The following is a 19,931-nucleotide window of genomic DNA, read 5'->3' on the forward strand; positions in this document are numbered from 1 at the left end:
ATACAAGGTCTCACTTTTAAGTAGCTCAGGCTGGCCTTGAATTCACAATCTTCCTACCTTACCCTTCTGAGTGCTAGGATTATAGGCGTGCTCCACCATACCTAGCTCTCAACCCCAGATTTTGACTTTCACACTAGTCAAGCCAAAGAAAGAATTGTCAGTATTTTGTTTAAAGGCAGGGAAGTGTATCAAAATTTTTTGAAACATGTCCATGTAATATAAATTTTATCCAGAACACCTCATTTTCTGATGATGCATCATTACTGTAGTTAAAGTTAATAAAGTGAACAAGGTAACATCGTAACAAATCTATGGATATTTAAGGAACATGGTAAAGAAACTGGTAAAATTTACTTATCTTAAAAACTCAGTCTGTTGAGACTGACCTGGTAGGATTAGCTTTCCACACACAGATGAACAACTCCTAGGACATGAACATCAGTACAGGATCTTACTTCTACAAATACTTAGGTACTTGGCCAACTCCAGGTTCAAGGGAAATATGAAGCCTCACAGACACCCCAAGAATACTAAAAATCCTCCCTCCCTTCTGGAACTTTATTTCTCCTCTGAGGTGTCAGTCTCAGAATACATAGGGCACAGTGCTATGTTAGGGCGACATACAAAAGCATCAGTTTCACCTCCTAACTCTGACAACTGCTCCAGTGAAGACACACAAGGGTAATGGTCTTTTAACATATCTGGCAATTTAGAATTCTTCTCTTGAAGACGTCGAGAACGTCTCACTGGTGTTAGAAACTTTAGCTCTTTAAATGCAGAATTTGTTTCATCAAGTTGCATCTTCTTTTTTATACTGAAAAAAAAAAACCTCCAAAATTATTCTGAAAACTTAAAAAACATGCTACTGTTTTTACTTTGTACTTTCATGCTATTAATCATAGTGTAACTTGTATATTATAGCCACATGACTGTCTTACAGAAACTCAGAAATACTGCAAGCTCCCTAAAGTGAGGAATTTAGTTTCTCTGTTGTTACAACTTGCACACAGTAGATACTTGATTATGTGGAGAATCAGCTTAATTCCTCAGTTCTAAAATCTACTTTTATTAATACACAGAGATTAAAGTGATATAAAAGTTTTCTTTGTTAAAGTATCAACAGACAGGAAAAAGCAAAGCCCACATAGTATTTAAAAGGTTAAAATGCTGCCATGACATTTCATTTTTTGAAAACTTTCATATTAATAAATGATAGTTCTAATCTGAAGCTATCATAAAAATTTTAAAATTCCATTTAGATCTGGGGATGCAGCTCAATGCTAAATCACTTGCTCAGAAGGCATGAAGCCCTCAGTTTGATTTTTAATATCAATCAAATAAAATCACTAAGTATGAGAACAAATCACAGTACTTTACATTATAAAAGTTTACCTTTGCAAGTATGGTGTAGTAGATATGTTATATTTAATTACGCAACTTGATCTATTTTCTTTATCAGGGGTTTTAAAATTGTCAGTTGAATCTTTTCCTTTGTCATCTTGCTGTGGTTCACAATCTTCAAATACCACATTTCTATTATGTTTATTCTCCATTTCTGGTTTTCCTGGCTCTAGATTAACACCTGTATCTTCAGTGTTGATTTCCTGAATTTGTTCGTTGGTTATACATGCATCTTCAGTATTTTGTCCTATAGAAAATACATTGTAGATTTAAGCTTTTGGCCAACTTTAAGAACAAAATCAGAAGACATTATAATTATTCCTATTTGGCTGAATTTTCAAAACAAAAGAACCAACCTACCATTTCCTAATCAATACCTTTCCTAAGTAAAATGCTGCTGCCAACTATTTTACAGAGGAGTTTTATTCTTTTCTGAGAATGGGATGATGGGTATGGGAAAGAAGTGAGAGAAAGTAGTCGAAAGGGTGACAGCTGATCCTACCCCCACTACTGGGCATGAACTCAAGGACACCAACCATTGAGCTATAGATCCAAAGCCCTCTTTTTTAAAATTTTGAAAACAGGGTCTCAGTAAGTTGCTCATGCTGGCTTGAATTTTTCAATCCTCTTGTCTTAGCCACCTGAGTAGATGGGATTATAGGCATGTGCCACTGCACAGGGCTAGATTTTAAAGTCTTAAAAGAGACATCCTGGTAAATCCATTGAGGTGAAAAGGTCTCTAGATTTAATTATTAGAAGAATCACTAGAAGTTTTTACTGAGAGATTTTTTTTTTGCCCCCAGTACCAGGAATCAAACTCACGACCTTGCGCTTGCCAGGCAGGCGCTGTGCCGCTGAGCTAAATCCCCAGCCCCTGTTGAAAGATATTTTTGTAGCATAAGTGACTGTGGTTCTTTAGTGAGTGGCAGTTAAAGCAGGGATGAAAGAATCTGCAACCATTAATTCAGTAAATATTTAGGTGCCCAATATATGCTAAGCATTACAGCAGCACTGATGGTACAATAGCGAGGAAGATCAGACACTGTCCGTATGCACTGAGTTGACAGTTTGAAAAACAAACAAGTAACCAACTGCATCAAATATTGTATGGGGAAAATACAGGGAGAACAATACAGGTGCATTTAACCCAGGTTGGATGGGGTGAGGGAAAGGAGTATCAGAGCAAGTATTTGACAACTGAAAGACAAAGAGTAAGTATCACGTTATGAAAAAGTGGAAGACTGACCTGCAGGGTCCTGGAAAGAAAAGACACTATAATCAGTCCCAGAAAAACAAAGAAACTCATGAATTTGGGGGAGATGGAAAGTAACAAGAAATCTGGAGTCAAGAACTCATGAGTAACGAGTAATGTGGCTGTAATGCTGAGAATGGACTGGACTCGAGCAAGAAGAAAGTGGGGGAAAACTAAGGACACTCCCGTGATAGTTCAGCTAACAGCTAGAGACGACCCTGGCCACAGCACAGAGTAAGGAGGGCCGTGAGACAGACTTTCAGAATTATGAACTGACACTGAATTTGGTTGGCCGGTACCAGATGTGGGCAGGTAGGAGAGCGAGGGAGTAAAAAGTCACCCAAGTTTCTGCCTCAGTCAGTCAGCAGCACTCAATAAAACAGGAAATCAAAAGAAGGATCGAGTTGAGGAAAAACTCATGTGCTCAACTTTAGACATGTGGGTTTCAGAGGTCTAGGACATCTAAGTAGTGCTTGTCTCCACTGTTTGCCTCACATTTCCAACTTTACACTCTCTTCCTGTTTACAAACACTTTGATTTGTAAGACTAGTTTTCTGTTGGATCTTATATTTCAGCAAGTCAAGAGTTTATGCAGTTTCTTTTCTCCATGTAAAGACTAGTATTTTACCTGCTAGAAAATAACTTCTATTTAGGAAAAAAATGAGGGAAAAACTGAAATCAGATTTAAATACCAGTTTTATCCTTGTACATGTCTCTAGAGGCAGTGAGAATTACAGGGAATCAGACTTTCATGACATTTCTACTTCTCCTTTTTGTAACACAAGGTCGCATACATCTTTCATGCTCCCCTGGATGACATGTCCTCATTTTAAGATATGAGGTAATTTTTATAATGACAAATTTGGATTTTGAACTAGATCTCCATATTATCTCAGAGGCAGATCAACAGAAGTATAAAAAAAGAATCTACATATTTTAAATTTAAAAAGATTTTGATAAACTAATTTGGCAAAAAAATATAATAAAATCACAATTCACTTAAAGGAAACAAAAGAAACTTAAGACTTACCACAATTATCTTTTTCTTGGTTCTTCATTGTTATAATATCCACAATTGTCTGCCGCATCTCTTCAATAGGCTTAATTTATTTCAATGAAGAAAAGCAGACTGATATAAACTTCATATTCTCAGAAATTAGGTTTTACAAGTTGAAAACATTAAAATCAGTAATTAAAATTTCATATTTTAAAATAAGGCAATGCTCCTTAAGCCATGCTTCTCATGTTTTTCAATCTTATTTTCAACTTACAGAATAAAATAATGAAGTTAAAGAGTTTAAAATTTTCTCCAGTTTTTTTCTTAAGCCTTTGGTAAGTACTGCTGTTTGGCTGATATGAACAAAATTAATGAATAAATGGAAAATTCACATTAATATTTACTCAACAACTGATTATATTAAGTCTTAACAGCTCCTTTTCTCTTAAACAAAATCATAGTTATGTTTTATGATATATGCTATTAAATACATCTCTGATGAACCCAACATAGTTCATTCAAAAACTTACTCTTTACTATTTATTAGCTATTATACTCTGTTATGTACCTTTGCGCTGCCATGCTTGTTAATAGAACATATTCTATATGTTATATGAAACGGAAGCTTTTAGTGATAGTTCCAGAGCTCAGTGCTAGAATTACTTACCCATTTTACTTTCAACTTTCTTGGCTAATTATGATTCTTGTTTCCCAATTTCTGTTCTGGTGTCACATCTTCGTCTTTTCATTACTACTTTCTATCAGCAACCTTGGCTTCAGTGTTCTGTCCTTGCTACAGTGTCAAAAGCTGCTTTAAGTAATGGCCCTTTTTGTTCAGTGTACTAGGGACCTAACACTTGCCTTCAAGTGTGATTTTATCAAATACAATGACCCTGCAGGAAGATGTTTTACACATAAAAGCCACTGACAGAATATTTGCTGGGTTTTGTTTTTGGTGGTGATAAGGATCAAACCCAAGACCTCACACATGCTAGTATTTAACTTGATTCAGGTGCAAGGTCTAGTAACATCTGTTGGTTTTTCTAAGACTAAAATTAGCAGATATTTCTTCAAAAAGGCAAAAAAGAGCAGTTAAAAAAATTGCTGATGTAAACAATCTCTAAAAAATATGTTTCTGAGAAATTTGGTCAAAAGGAAATGTTTTAGGAACATTTATCCACAAAAACAAGTGAATCCCAACCAACCAACCAAAGAAACAAAAACTCTCAAGAAATGATTTGTTCTACACACAGACATCTATCTATTAACCGAGTAGAAGTGAAGGTGTGGTATCAAAGCAGTATGGTGGTAATACAGTAATGTTAGAGAAATTAGTTTTCTGTTATTTTCTTTATGTGGGCAAGACCAATTTACATAGTATTAAATGTGAGGAATTTCGGTGTAGTCCTGAAGTGAAAGAGTTCTCTCACAAAGCCACTTGAGCTTGGAAACATTCTGAAAGTTAATTTAATTCTATCTGCTTCATGTTCAAGATATTAAAATTATGTCTCAGTCAATTTCTCAACTAGGAAATGCACAAAATGACATGTACTGAAATCTCTCAAAGAAAGTTTCATTGAAGTTACATCAGCTTATATCCATTTTCTAAGATCTAATGATCTCTAGAGTACATGAGTGAATTTTAAGAGGTTGAGAAACCACATGTATAAAGCAGTCCTTATTTCTACTTTGTGCTGGGGATTGAAACCAGGCAGTTTTCTATGCTTTACTACTGAGCAATACCCCCAGACCCACTGTGGTCTGTAAACATTTATTACTCCTGTATGTATGAGGACAGTTTTATCAAGTTACATTGTGATTTGCTCCAAAATAATACCGCGTCATTTACACTGTAATAATGGAGATCAATAAATTTCAGCCTCACCTGAGCTCCTGCCAGGACAGCCTTCTCATAGAGTGAAATAATATTTTCAATAGGACTTGCGATTGATTCAATACGTATAAGACATATCCAATATTTAACAAGTTTTTTAGCGTCTGGAATATTTTTAATCAGGTCATTCAGTGTGGTTATTATTTCTTCTTTTGGGCATCCCTAAAATAACAAGAAATAAAATTTCAGTACATGTTGTTTCAGTACATGTATTTTTAACTTATGAAATATGAACAATTTTTTTTGTTGTTGTGTTTTTTTAACCAGGCCTCACTACGGAGATTTCAGGCTGGACTTGAACTCACAAGTAACCCAGGGTGGCTTTGAACTCATGGCCATCCTCCTGTCTCAGCCCCTCATGAGTGCTGGTATTATAAGTGTGCACTACACACCGAGCCACCACTGTGAACAATGAATAACTTTACCATAATCAAGATCAATAAGCTGGGTGTGGTGGCATACCGGTCATCCCAACACTCTGGGAGGCTGAGGTACTAGGATCAAAAGTTTAAGCTCAGCCAGGGCAACTTAGTGACTTAATAAACCCTATCTCAAAGGAAGAAATAAAAAGGGCTAAAGATATAACTTAGTACAAAGGTTGGTTTCAATCTCCAGTACTGAAAAAAAAAAGAATAATAAAGACAGAAGTTGATAGAAAATTATTCATAAAAGTAATTACTATCAGCCTAACTTCAAACTTATTTTAAATAGCTAATAAGCCAAAAAGGAGGAGGAGGAAAAAGAGGAGGTAAAAAAGGAGAAAAAAAAGGAGAAGCAGCAGCAGCATATCAAGTATGAGAATGACGTAGCAAAAAATGAAATACTAGTTCAAATATCAACTAGTAAAAAATTAGTAACAAGGTACTAACATTGCACTTGATTTTGATATTTATCCTCCTATACATTGCGGGATTTCATTTTTATAGTTTAGAATTTCTGTTCCTATCAAATGTTTATGAGAATAACCTACAATTTTTTTCCCCTTTGTCTTGTCAAATATTGATATTAAGGTTTAAATGAATCTACAGTGGTTTATGTAGGAGTTATACAGTTAAAAGACAGGGCAAAAAAATTCCATAATATCAAAAAACTTCAGCAGAAATACGAATAGAAGTTTTCTTGATTATAATTTTTTTTTTGAGACAGAATCTTGCTATACCCCAAACTCACAGTGATCATCCTGCCTCAGCCTCCTGAGTGCTGGAATTACAGGCTTTTGCCACTACACCCAGCTTTTATTATAATTTTTAACGGTCCTCAGAATCATAAGTTTTAAAGACACTTATGAACAGTAGGGTAAGGTTTGAAATCAAATCCTGAATTTAGTCTTTTTTTTTGAGACAGGGTCTCACTATGCAGTTCAGGCTGGCTCTGAACTCACTTTGTAGCCCAAGCTGGTCTCAAACTCACAGCAATCCTACCTCAACCTCCTGAGTGTTGGGATTATAGGCCTGTGCCACCACATCCAGTCTGAATTTAGTCTTGCTATGGATCGTAGACATTAGTGAGTGTCCAATGGAAGAATAAAGAGGAATAAAGAGTTAGTAAGAAATAAAGTATTCTAGAATTGATTATTACACTCCAGAGGATTTTTATCTAATAGAAAAAGTGTATAATGAATTCGAGACCAGCATAACATTGGTTTAGATTAATGCAATTTAGGTGCTCCAGTGGTACAATAGGTTGATGTGTGGTACTTATAGGGTAATGGAATTGTGTTTGAAAATATTTTAGTTAACTTGAATCTATGATTGGCTCTGTGATAATCATTCTTCCTCTTTTTGGTCTTTTTGAGACAGGGTCTCACTATGCAGTTCAGGCTGGCCTTGAACTCACTTTGTAGCCCAGGCTGGTCTTGAACTTTTGCAACGATCCTCCTGCCTCAGCCTCCCAAGTGCTGGGATTACAGGCATGCCCCACCACGCCCAGCAATTATTCTTAATAGTAATATTTTTTTGTGTTAGTCTTTACTAAAAAATAATTAGTAAACGTGTTGAACCAATCTAAGAAACAGAAATACCAGATAGATATTACCCACCACAGCTCAGAGGATATTAACATCTAAGAGGAATATGTTATAACTTGAGTAAAAAAACCTATTAACCCTGATATATTTTTGTGAACTCAATGCAAAACAAAGCTGATTAAAGGACAACAACCTCACAGAACTAAGTCAATATAATATCACTAACATTACTTGGTCAAAGAAAATAACAGAATTTAATGAGAATGTTTATGGAGATAATTTGGACACTGTAAAATGTTGCACAAGTACAAGGGAAAGACTCTACCTTATTAATCAGGTTCAGGCATTCAGAAAATGTCTTATTTATTTTGTCAGTAAATAATCTTTGCTCATCCTCTTCTGCCATGGTAGTCCAGAACGATCCCACTGGATTTTCATTTTGTCTCTCGGGCTCAGGCTGGGTAGCGACTGAATTAGGAGGCCTCTTCAGCACTCTTCCTTTGCCAGCTCTCCACTCATTCAAGCGAGCTCTATAGTCAGAGGCAGGATATAAACATTACTTTGATACCGATAGTAGAACTCTACTCAAATGGGGTGGTTATAAAATATTTCCCAGGGGCTGGGGATTTAGCTCAGTGGCAAAAGCGCCTGCCTGGCAAGCGCAAGGTCGTGAGTTCGGTTCCCGGTACCGGAGAAAAACCAAAAAAAAACAAAACAAAACAAAAAAAAACCAAATAAAATATTTCCCAATTATTACTATGCAGTTAATGTATATTACCAAAAGCAAACAGAGAAGACATACCTAAACATAGTTACTTTTTGGTCATGTGACTCCATGACATAAATCTGCTTGCATGGAACAGAAAATAATTCATCAAGGAAATAATACATTAAAGAAAATTACAAGGCCAAACCACAAATGGCACTCTAATGAAGTAAAGAAAAGTATCTACTCACTTTCTCTCTTCTGCGGTTTCTTTGGGCTGAGCTGATCTATCCACAGCAGCTTTTGCTAATGTATGTCTTTGTTGGTCAATGGTTTGTGACTTTTCCTTTAGTTTGGTATTAGTAATTGAAACAGGCCTGGCTACATTTTCAGATGCCATGTGATTCCATGACATAGATCTGCTTGCATATACAATAAAATAATTCATGAAAGTGATAATACATGAAATTACAAGCCCAAACCACAAATGGCACTCTAATGAAGTAAAGTATATCTACTCACTTCTCTTCTGCGGTTTCTTTGGGCTGAGCTGATCCATCCACAGTGGCTTTTGCTAATGTATGTCTTCGCTGATCAATGGTTGTTGGCTTTTCTGTCAGTTTGGCATTAGTAAATGAAACAGGCCTGGCTACAGTTTTAGATGCCATGTTTTGGGAAAATGCCTTACTTCTTTTTATGTCCTGTGAAGTGGTTTTGACCCTAGGCAGAACTGTTTTTGATTGAAAGGCCTTACTCTTTGTGTCCTGAGAATTGGATTTGACATTACATAGAACTGTTTCTGACTGTAACAGTTCTTTTTCAGTAGGCTTTTTTTGGACTGAAACACTGTTAGCAGAGGTTCTGCTAATGTCTTGTTTGACTTTGTTCTGAATGTTACTGTGGTGATTTCTAATGGGAGGCCTCAGAAGTTGTGTGTTCCGAGATGTAGTGTTCTCAAATTTAGTGGTAGCAGTTGTCTTTGAGGTTCTATGACTTCTTATTGTCACACTGCTAGTGTTTACGGAGTTAGGCTTTGTGCCTTTAGAGAAAGTAGTTGAAAGTTTGTTTGTTGTTGCAAAACTCTCATCTTTGACTTGTAGAGGTTTTCTGAATGAATTAATCTTAGACTGAACAATATGGCCATGATAATATCCTAGCATAGGTTTCTTGAACACATTAGCATCTTGCTTTGGTTTTTCTGTAATCATCTGGTTTTTTTTATGATTTTTTTTAAGATGAAATGCCTTGCTTAGTGTCATATTTTGATTTTGGGAATCACTGTTAACTGGTAACAACTGCAGAGTTTGATTATCAGCCTCAAGATAATGTGTTTCAATTGCTGTAGTAGAATTGGTTAATTCAGTAGAAGCTTTTAAGGGAATATAATTCTTTTCCATTGTTGTATTAGTGCTTTCTGTATGTCTTCTGATATTTTCTTTATCAGCCTAAAATACAAATCAGTATTTTAGAACTCATTTCTTTCAGAAAGAGCTTAAGAAAGGGAAAGGGGAGAAGGGAAGCAGTTTAGGAGTGCTATGTCCACATCTCACCATTTTTGTTTTAAGTTTCAGAAGTTTTGACCCTTCTTGGACTTGGTCTTCAGATGTCATCACTCTATTACTTAGAGAAAATAAAATAATAAATTAATTTTGTATCAGGGAGGTTTCCTTTTTTGGGGGGAGAGTGTCAGGGAATATTAACAATTAATTAACGTCATAATTTTGCACATGGTCCTGAGATCAAACCTAGCATCTATGCATGCTAAGTACCTGTTCTATTACTAAAGTACATCTCTGGCCCCATAACTATAGTTTTAAACAGAAACAAGTTGAGATTTATATGTCCTAAACAAAACTTTATGACAGCATTATTTAACAGCATAAACAACATGGCGGAGGCACTTAAAAGGTATTTTCCTGAAACTAGTACTTCCTCCTTTATAGGTTAACTTAACCCCTTTTCAGAGTTATAGACTGCCTAGTACAGGTTATAAGAGTATCTTGTAGGTGACTGTAGTGATCTTGCATAAAATTAAGGGGAAAAAAAGCTGTCAATTATACATGCCATTCACTGTAGGACATATTCCCAAATTCAGAAATAATGTTAAAAATGTGAAAAAGTTATTCATGTTAGAGTTGAAAAACTTTGGTATTTTTATGATTAGTAATTTTTGTTGCATTGCCTTCTACATGTATTTGCTCGGTTAGCTTGGAGAAGAGGCGGAATTTTGACATACATTGCACATACTTTTTTTGGAGACAGGGTCTCACTAAGTAGTCTAGGGTGGCCTTGAATTCACTATGGAGGCCAGGCTGGCCTCAAACTCCCAGTGATCCTCCTACCTCAGCCTCTCAAGTTCTGGGATTACAGGCGTGTGCTACCGCCCCTGACCCTGTAGTACATGCTTTGAATGATGGTTGCTTATAATTCTGAGATGCAAAAAAGCCTTAAAGTTAGTACAGTTCACTCCAGAGAGTAAGGGAACCTTTTTCTGTTTCATATACTTTCATGTATTTTTACTTTTTCCATAACGAGGTACCATTTAAACAAAATAATTAATGAAATACTACAAAGCTCTTTTCCTTCTATGGAAAGTTGAGTCTAAAATACTTTCCAGAGCAGCAAACATCTATAAGTGCTACCTACTCTTCTAAAGAACAGTTCCTCCCATACATTGAGTGAGAGCCTTGCTAAGGGGCTGGGAATATAGCTTAGTGGTAGAGCCTTCAGTTAAATTAGCATTTGGGAGGCCATAAATTCAATCCCTAGCATCAAACAAACCAAAAAACAAAAGCCTTACTAAATTACAGAAAGGCTAACTTTTGTAGCACAGTATAGATCAAAAGTCAGTATTTTGGTGTGTACACACACACACACACACACACACACACACAGTGCTTTAAAATTGTTTCCCCTTAAGTAGAGTAAAATTATATAGAAAACAATGATCAAGTGCTGCGCCAAAATGAGTGTAAAATACACACCGGATTTGGAAGACTTTGTATCAGAAACAAATGTAAACTACTGTAAAACTTCTTTTTTCTTTTTGTGACAGTGGGGATTCAACCTGGGGCCTTGAGCATGCTCAGCAAGTGCCTCAATCACTGAGCTACACCGCCAGCCTCACATACTGAAATAACATCAGTAATCTAATGGGTTCAATATTATCAAAATTTATTTCACCTTTTGAACACTTCTTAAATGTGGCTGATAGAGAATTTTAAATTACAGATGTGGTACGATTAAAGTTTTATTGGACATCTCTGAAATAATTTCCTAGAACTGAAATGAAATAAATCTGACCTCACCTGGAAATCTGATTTTCCTCCTTTGTATGTCAAAAGTGATTTTTCGTTTTAATGGATATTCCTTGAATATTTGTCTTCTTTGCTTTAAAAAGGAAAGAGCAACAAGTTAGCCTCAGTTAAGACATTAAATAACAGAAAATAAATGTGGTTGACTAAATGGTTTTGACATTGAAAACTCTTCCACAAGCCAAGTACGGTGTTATACACCTATAATCCCAGTACTCCTTAGTAAGAGACCAAGGCAGAAGGATCACAACTTCGAGCCCAGCCTGGGCAACTTCGGTACTTAGCAAGATTGTCTCAAAATAAATAAATAATTTTTTAAAAACCTGTCCCACTTGAAAGACTATCTTCTATATACCAAAATTTCCACTGAGTATTTAAGAAGTAATCCCATTAATAAGAGATTGTTACCATAAACGGTACCCACAATCACTCTGCATAAGAAACATTCTCAAAGACAAAAAAAGGAAAAAAAAGTATCACAGTGACTCCTGTGTGTGAAAACTCTGGAGAACCTCACTTTCAATATACCGTTAGAAAAAGGCAAACTTTAAAAAAACCAAACGGTAGGGAAAAGACACTAGTCTCCAAGATCTCATTTACTCGAGTTGGGTTAAGTGAACATTTTTTCTATTTTCCCATGTGTAGAACAACAGCAACAACAAAATAACAATATTATTTCCGTAGAACATCTCATCTATTTAGTTTTCCGAAAAGCGGAAAACCAAACTGGAAACTGCGACAGCAGCATGATGGGGGGGCGGGGGCGGCGAGGGCCGCGCAGGCGCAGTCAGCCCCGGCGCCCGCAGCCCCGCCCCGGCGTCTACACGCCCCCCTGTAAACCGATTCCGCGGGAGTGCCGCCGCGCCGCCAGCGCTCTCCTTCGGCCCGTAACGACCGCAAGGGAGGCGCTCAGCCCCACAGCGTCACCACCGCGCGGACGCCGACCTGAGGAGAGCGGCTGGACGTGAAGCTGGTCCTCGGCCGAGGGTCCTGCGCGCCGGACCCGCTCCCAGCGCTGCACTTCACAAACCAGCCACTCACCGGCTCGAGCCGCTTCCCCCTCCACCACCTTTGAACGAAGACTGCGCTCTCTGACTGCAGCTCCGGGGGCACGGCCGGGGACGCCGAGAGGGGCTACGACACCCTCAGACCGCCAGAACTACGCTCCGCGAAAGCCGCCGCCGCCGCCGCCGCCGCCGCCGCCGCGGGCTCCGCTTTTAAGATCGCCGCCACCCATTGGTGCGGGCGTGAATTGAATGGGCCAATGGGCGCCGGGGGCGGGGCCTGGGATGCGTTTGCTGGGGGCGGGGCCTGGGCTGCGGCGCTCCGGAGGGGCTGAGACCGTGAGTTTGAAACCAAGCGCGCTCCTCCTCGTCCTGGCGGTGCGGCGTGGGTGAGGTCAGCCTGCTGAAGCCCCACGGTGCGAAGATTCAGGACAGGACAAGTGCTTAGGCGCTCACGGCTCCCAGAGGGAGGCAGAGAAGGAAGTGTTGGCTTCGCCTCTTATTCCTCATTGGCTGCTCACTGGGGAGGGATGGCGCTGAAATACCGTCCCGACCCACAGGTTCCCGGAGCTCGCTTTTCCTCGAGCGTCGTTACTCTGGAGCTGGTCGCGGTCTTCTCCCGTTTCACAGATGCGGTGACTGGCTCGGGAGTTGTGTGTCCGCGTTTGCACGGCTTTTGAAGGCGAGCTGAACGTGGGCTTTGCCTTCCATTCCCTTCTAACTGCCGTTAGCAGATGCACGCGAAGGGAGGAGAGGGGAGGAAGGATGCAGTGAGGATACAGCCCCCTGGGTTGTGCAGCATCCTCCCGCGAAGGTAAACTAATATTTGCAAGGCATTTTTTTGTTTCTGCGTTTAAATGTTGCTCCTATTATCTTTCATTCCTCATCTAAAAATACCACCTCTGTAAGGTCCACTCTTACAGTCAGTCCTCTAGAGGGGACTAAATTAGAGACGGGGGCTTAGGGCAGGCGTGGGACGGTTAGGCAGGGTCTGGACTGTCTTTCTGGTCCTAAGCGGCGAGTTCACATTTCTTCCCCTTGTGTGATCGCTGCGGTAGGGCTGGGCTGGACTCTTCAGCCAGATTTCTTGGGGACGTCGGTGAGAGGATGGGATTTCCAGCTGCTCCTGCCCACTTCTGAGGAGCTCCACAGTTAGTCTGGTCGGTTATTTTCGCTTTTTTCTTTTTTCTCCAGCCACAGTAGCGCCTTGCATTTTTTTGCTTTTGTTGTGAGACAAGGTCTCGGCTACGTGGGTATAGCGGCCTCCAACTTGCCATCCTCCTGCCTCAACCTCCCGAGGGTTGGGGTTACAGATGTTTGCCTGTTGCTAATGAGGAATTTAGTTTGGGATTTCTTGTATTTGTACTTGATGAAGTGACCTATTTTTAGTGTAATTTTGCCAACTTTAGGCGAATCAACAGCCAAACAGCACTCAACAGCATTCTTAAGACACCAGCGCTGTTCACACACTCCTGAGTGCAACACAGCCTATTGCTCACAAAAGTTCCATCTGGTTGCGTAACTGGCCTTTCCTATGAAGTGACAGAGAACAGTTTAACACAACAGAGCAGCTGAAAAGAAACCCAAGAACCTCCAAAGTATACTAAGTGAAAGGATCAGCAGCAGAAGGTCACATAGTATAATTCCATTTATTTTAAGTACCTAGAATCGGTAAATCCATAGAAATAACAGAGATTGGCAGATTCTGTGGGTAGAGGAGGTAAGGAAAGACTGCTCAGTGAGTATGGGATTTTATTCTGGAGAGCATATGGGGTTTTATTTTGAAATGTTTTGGAACTAGATAGGGGTAGTGGTTTTACAACAATGTGAATTTCTCAGTTCCACTTAGCTGTTCATTTAAAATGGTTAATTTTTGTTATATGCATTTTATTTTTACCACAATTTTTAAATGGTCATGATAAGTGACTCCAAACTGCGGAGTGGTCGCTGAGATGGTGAGTAGGAAAACCTGGCAGTTTTCCCTGATCTCTGATGCACCCACTCTAAGAGTAGTACACACACACACACACACACACACACACAGTGTGAGGTGCAATTGAAAAATACGATGAATGTTTAAATTTTTAAAAATGGATTGCAGTGAGAGACACATTTGCTGTTAATCCTCAAAATACCACCCACTTTGCTTCAAACACACTTATCCTATTGTTCTTGCCACATTCTGAAGCAGTTCTGGGAGTCCTCTTTCATGAATGTCTTTAGTTGCTTTGTGGTGGCTGCCTCAGTGCCCTGAATTGATTCACAGCATTTGCTTTTCTTTGGGGAAGAGCCAGGAGTCACAAGGTGCCAGGTCTCATGAGTAGGACAGATGAAGACACACTAATATTTTTTATAGAAATTGCCATAAATGGTTGATCAACAAGGTGTGATCAAAATACACAAAGTTTAAATTTTGTTACAGTGAAAGACACATTGCCTTTAATACTCTTTAAATTACTCCTTCGTTTCAGACACACTTATCATTCTTGGCAGTGTAGTGGTACTGGGGATTTAACACAGGGCCTGTTCATGGGGCTACATACCCAGCCCTTTATTGAAATATTTATTTTTTTAAATTTTGAGGCAGGTTCTCACTAAATTACCCAGTGTGGACTCAAACTCGGTTCATCCTTCCAAGCTACCGGGATTACAGGTGTGTGCTCCTTGCTTCTCTTTGGAGAACAGTCTATTTTGGAGGCCACTTTTTAATATCATCATCCCACAAGTGTTGGAGGGAAGGCAGATTCTTTTCTGAAATATCCAAAAAGGCCAGGTGTGGTGGTGCACACCTGTAATCCCAGCACTCAGGAGGCCGAAGAAGAAGAACAGTGAGAACGAGAAGAAGGAAGAAAAACAGAATGAGAAGAAGGGAGAGGAGGCAGAGGTGATTTTCCAGGGTGAGGTCCCAAATTAAAGGACACACATATGCAAGACATCAGCAACAACAGGGGGCAGCACAGAGCAGAGCAGAATTGAACTCAGGACCTTGCACTTGCCAGGCAGGCGCTGTGCCATTGAACTGTATCCCTGGCCCTTTATTGTATAATTCTTATAGAGGTTGTTCTCTCATATTTACATTCTTGTCTAGTGCTGTAACAGCGCATGCGTGTTTACCTGCACTAAGTTATGGTTACACAACTGTGTCGTGCTGTGTGCTGCGCTAGGAGGTGTCCTTAGATACCCCTGAGCTTTCAAGCAGTCTGAGTGGTTCCCCACACATTTTTAGCTTTTCTGTAGAAATTGACAACAGGATTCTAAAATTTAAAAGGAGATGCCAAAGATTTGCAAGGGCAAAGCAATTGTGAAACAGAAGAAAAGACTAACTTCAGTACCTGATTTTAAGCATAAAGTCAGAGTAATCAAAAGTGTAAAAAAAAAAAAAAAAGACGAATAGATGGAATACAGTGGATTCCAGAAAGATAATCAAGCCTATCTAGCCAACTGCATTTTACAAAATTTCCAAGACAATGTAATGGAGGAAAAAGATAATCTTTCCAACAGATGATGCTAGGGTAAAAGAATATCTACATACAAAATACTAATTTTGACCTTTACTTCAGCCAAACCAACAACCTCAAAATGAGCACAGATTTAAATGTAAGAACCCAAACTGTAAAATGGCTAAAAGAAAACAAGAGAAAATTTTAGTGGCTTTGTGTCAGGCAATGTTTTTGATTGTTTGTTTTGTTCTTTGGTTTTTTGAGACAGGGTCTTGATATGCAGTTCACACTGACTTTGAACTCACTATGTAGCCCAGCTTGTCCTTGAACTCAAGGTGATCCTCCTGCCTCAGCCTCCTGAGTGCTGAGATGATAGGAATGCATCACCATGCCCAGTTTAGGCAATGTTTTCTTAAACAGGAAGCAAAAAACAAACAAAAAACCCCAGAAAGTATAAAAGAAAAACTGTATTGGACATCATCAAAATTTAAAGCATCATCAAAATTCAAAAGACACTCTAAAACTAAATAAATCCTATTAGTTTTGTTTGAAGAATCCTGAGGATAAAGGATGAATCATCCAGGCAAGTATTTTGCCCTATTTTGTTCCCATGTTTTGGCATATTTATGCCACATGACATTTCTCCTTGTTGCAGGCTGGAAATAGGAAACTTGTAGTTGTCTATCATTGCAGGTGCAATATGTTGTTTCTTTTTTCTTTTTCTTTTTTTTAGACAGGGTCTCACTATGTAGTTCAGGCTAGCTTTGAACTCACTAGGTAGCCCAGTGTGGCCTTTAACTGGTGGTGATTCTCCTGCCTCAGCCTCCCAAGTACTGGAATTACAGGCGTGTGCCACCACACCTGGCTTATTTCAGGTTTCTTATTTATTCCACATTGTCTGAGCAGAAATCAGAATTTGTTTTTGTGTCCTTGGATCCAGTATTTTAATAAGTTAAGAGCCTTGAAGCAACTGTACAGTTCCACTTCTGATTAGGACACTTAGGTCACGTGATTCTACTTTCAATAGGAAACCCCCCCCCCACAAAATATAAACAATGTTATGTTCCCAAATCAGGAAATGTCAGTAAGTTATGTTATTTGATGATGACATATGACAGCAATTAAAATATTTTTTGAAAACTTAGTCATATGAGTGTGTGGTCATGATAGACATTGAAAATATGAAATAGAAAAGAGGCCCTTTGGAAGCAGACCAAAGTATACATGGGATGTTAGGATATGATAAAGATGGCAATTGGTTCAACTGGTAGGGAGTGTGGGGAGATGGCTTATGTCCGTTTCCTTGCAGAGTCTGGGCTCCGTTCCAATGACCCGTGACTAGGGGAGATATTCAGGTCTGGGAGCAGAGACACAGGCAGCTTTGGAGTAAGAAAACTGGGATGTGGAAAGGCGCGCTCTCCCTGCCCTAATCCTGGTCTGTTGGATCCTGTCTTTAAAATGGGTGCTTTAGTCATCATGGACATTTTTGCATTAAATTTTTAAACTTAAAAAATGCTCGTTTAAAATATATTTCTTCTCGATGACTGAGTTTTTTGTCACAACTCTAAAATGTAGGAGCTGGAGGGTGTGTCTCAGTCTCCTTACTGTAGTCCTAGTACCGCCAGCAGAAGTGGAAAAGAGCTGAAATACCTAGAGCAGTGCTAGACACATAGTAAGTGCTCAATAAATGCTTAAACAAAAATATCCGTTGAATTAGTGAGTAGACTGAAAACCGAGAGGCCTCTTGATCTAAGTCAGAAGGAGGGTTCTCAGTTTACCTACCTAATTCCTACTGGTGCCCTGGGAAAAAGTGCCTGTCAGTCCTTGCCCTGAGACTATGATAGGCTGATCTGGGTGCTTGGGGATCACACATGCACTAATACACAAGGCAAAAGCCATCCTAAGCCATGTAAAGATAAAGTTGCTTTATCAAAGGAGAAGGAAGGAGATGAAACAATAGGGGGATTCTGTGGAACTCAGGGATATAGTAGAAGAAAATATTATTAAAAATGAAATGAGAGCCAGGTATGGTGGTACATATTTATATCCCGGCACTCTGGGAGGGTGAGGCAGGAGGATTGCAAATTCAAGGTCAGTCTGGGCATCTGAATGAGACTCTGTCTCAAAACAGCCAGGTGTGGTGGCGCACCTGTAATCCCAGCACTCAGCTGAGGCAGGAGGATTGTCTTAAGTTCAAGGCCAGTCTGGGCTACAAAGTGAAGTTCAAGGCCAACCTGAATTACATAGCAAGACCTTGTCTCAAACCAGAAAACAAAACAGCAAAAATGGGCTGGGAATGTAGCTCAGTGTATTAGCTTTTTCTGTCATTGAGAGTTTCAGAGGGTTCAGTTCATGGTTAGTTAACTCCGAAGCAGAAACATCATGGCAGAAGGGGGTGGTGAAGTAAGGATCCTTGCTTCCTAGTGCCCAGAAGCAGAGCAGGGGAGCAGTGTGGATGGACTCCCAGAGGATGCACCTCCATGGCCCACCCAGACATACCCAGAAGTGTGTTTTACCCATTCCCAGGCAGCTCTCAAGTGAATCAAGTTGACAAATAAATTTAGCCACCACATTCTACCCATTGTGAACTTCACACCCAAACACCCAATCCTCTTAAATCTTAATCTTTAAATACGTAAATAAGTTCATAATTTTGTCTAACAGCTATCCCAGTTACAAACAAAAACACAATAATCCTTTTCCAAAATTTTCAACAGTTCCAGCATTTTTCAAAAGTCTAAGTCCAAATCTCTTCTGAGGATCTAGGTAAACTCTTAGCTCTGAACCTCTGTAAAACAAAACAAAACAAACAAGTTACATAACCCCATAATGGCACAAGCTAAACGTTGCTATTACAAAGGGGAGGAATAGAAGGACAGAAAACAATGGATCCAAAACAAGACCTACGCCCAAGAAGGCCAATGTTAAGTCCTGTAGCACCATATCCAGTATCTGGGACGTACAGCGGTAAGATGTGAGCACTAAGTGATGCGGGCAGCCCCACCCTTATGGTCTTGCTGGTTATAGGGCCTCCCTCGGGTTGACACTGCATGCCTGCAACTTTCCTTGGCAGATGTTCCATGTCTCTGCAGCTCTGACTTCCTGGGGTCTCTCCACTGTACTTTTATTAGTAACATTCCTACAGCTTCACATACTGTCCTCTTAGAGGGTCCTTGCCTGTGTTCCCAGGCTTTCCTTTGAAATCTGGGTAAAAGCCTCCTCAACCTGACACTCTTGCATTCTGCATGCTGGTAAAACCACCATCAAATGGGTGATGCCAAGCTCTGCTACCAAGGAAGGCCCCCTTGAACCATGGCAGCCTGGATTGTTGAGCATAGTGGAATGAATCCTGGGAAACCAATTTCTAAGGAGGCCTTTCTTGAGCAGGGTCCCAGGAACTTTCTTCTCAAATGAAAAATTCACACTTTTGCACACTTGAGCCTGTGATGTGTAGATTCCTATTGATTGCTGAGATGCCCTCAAGGCATTTTTCTTTCCCTGTGCAGCTACCATGGTTTCTTTTTTAATGGTGCTGATCTTCAACAACCACATCTCCTTGGGCTCCAACTTTACATGTGGTTTCTTGTGGGCCAAAATTTATGTTTTTCTGTTTGCTTTTTCTCCAATTCTTACTATAAACCCAACTAAAAGCAGCCAGCAGTGTCTGTGCCACAGCCTGAAAGAAGGGCCACAATGAAATGACCTCTGCAAAATCAGTTAGTCCGCTGCCCTTTCTTTCAGTCTCCCTCAAACTCTCAAGACATGGACAAATATAGTCCAGGTGCCAATGAAGTCCTTGTTCCCAACCAAAATCTTGAAGTTGGTCTGTACTATCCTCACATCTTTCAGCATTCTGGTCTCCTGAACTCTGACCAGAAGCATCTATCAGGCTCTGCTTATAACATTCTCGGGGTTCTGTAGGCCACATTTTCAAACCTTTATAAGCTCTTCTTGCAA

At 39.6% G+C, this 19,931-nt stretch overlaps 1 protein-coding gene across 1 annotated transcript in view; it reads right to left on the reverse strand.

Moving 5' to 3' along the window:
* Positions 1 to 11,921, reverse strand: part of Ckap2 (cytoskeleton associated protein 2) — a gene marked incomplete in the record, with an annotated part of 12,870 nt that extends 949 nt beyond the window's left edge. The window contains 11 exon segments of the mRNA XM_013515726.1: positions 1 to 814; positions 1,393 to 1,648; positions 3,684 to 3,753; positions 5,536 to 5,706; positions 7,836 to 8,040; positions 8,468 to 8,638; positions 8,739 to 9,661; positions 9,767 to 9,836; positions 11,525 to 11,547; positions 11,550 to 11,606; positions 11,886 to 11,921. Of these exon segments, the coding sequence (XP_013371180.1) occupies positions 559 to 814; positions 1,393 to 1,648; positions 3,684 to 3,753; positions 5,536 to 5,706; positions 7,836 to 8,040; positions 8,468 to 8,638; positions 8,739 to 9,661; positions 9,767 to 9,836; positions 11,525 to 11,547; positions 11,550 to 11,606; positions 11,886 to 11,921 (2,238 nt within the window).
* Between the last annotated feature and the right edge of the window lie 8,010 nt (positions 11,922 to 19,931).

The sequence above is a fragment of the Chinchilla lanigera genome, unplaced genomic scaffold (assembly GCF_000276665.1).
Source record: "Chinchilla lanigera isolate Chin_1 unplaced genomic scaffold, ChiLan1.0 scaffold00030, whole genome shotgun sequence".
NCBI classification, from domain to species: Eukaryota; Metazoa; Chordata; class Mammalia; order Rodentia; family Chinchillidae; genus Chinchilla; species Chinchilla lanigera.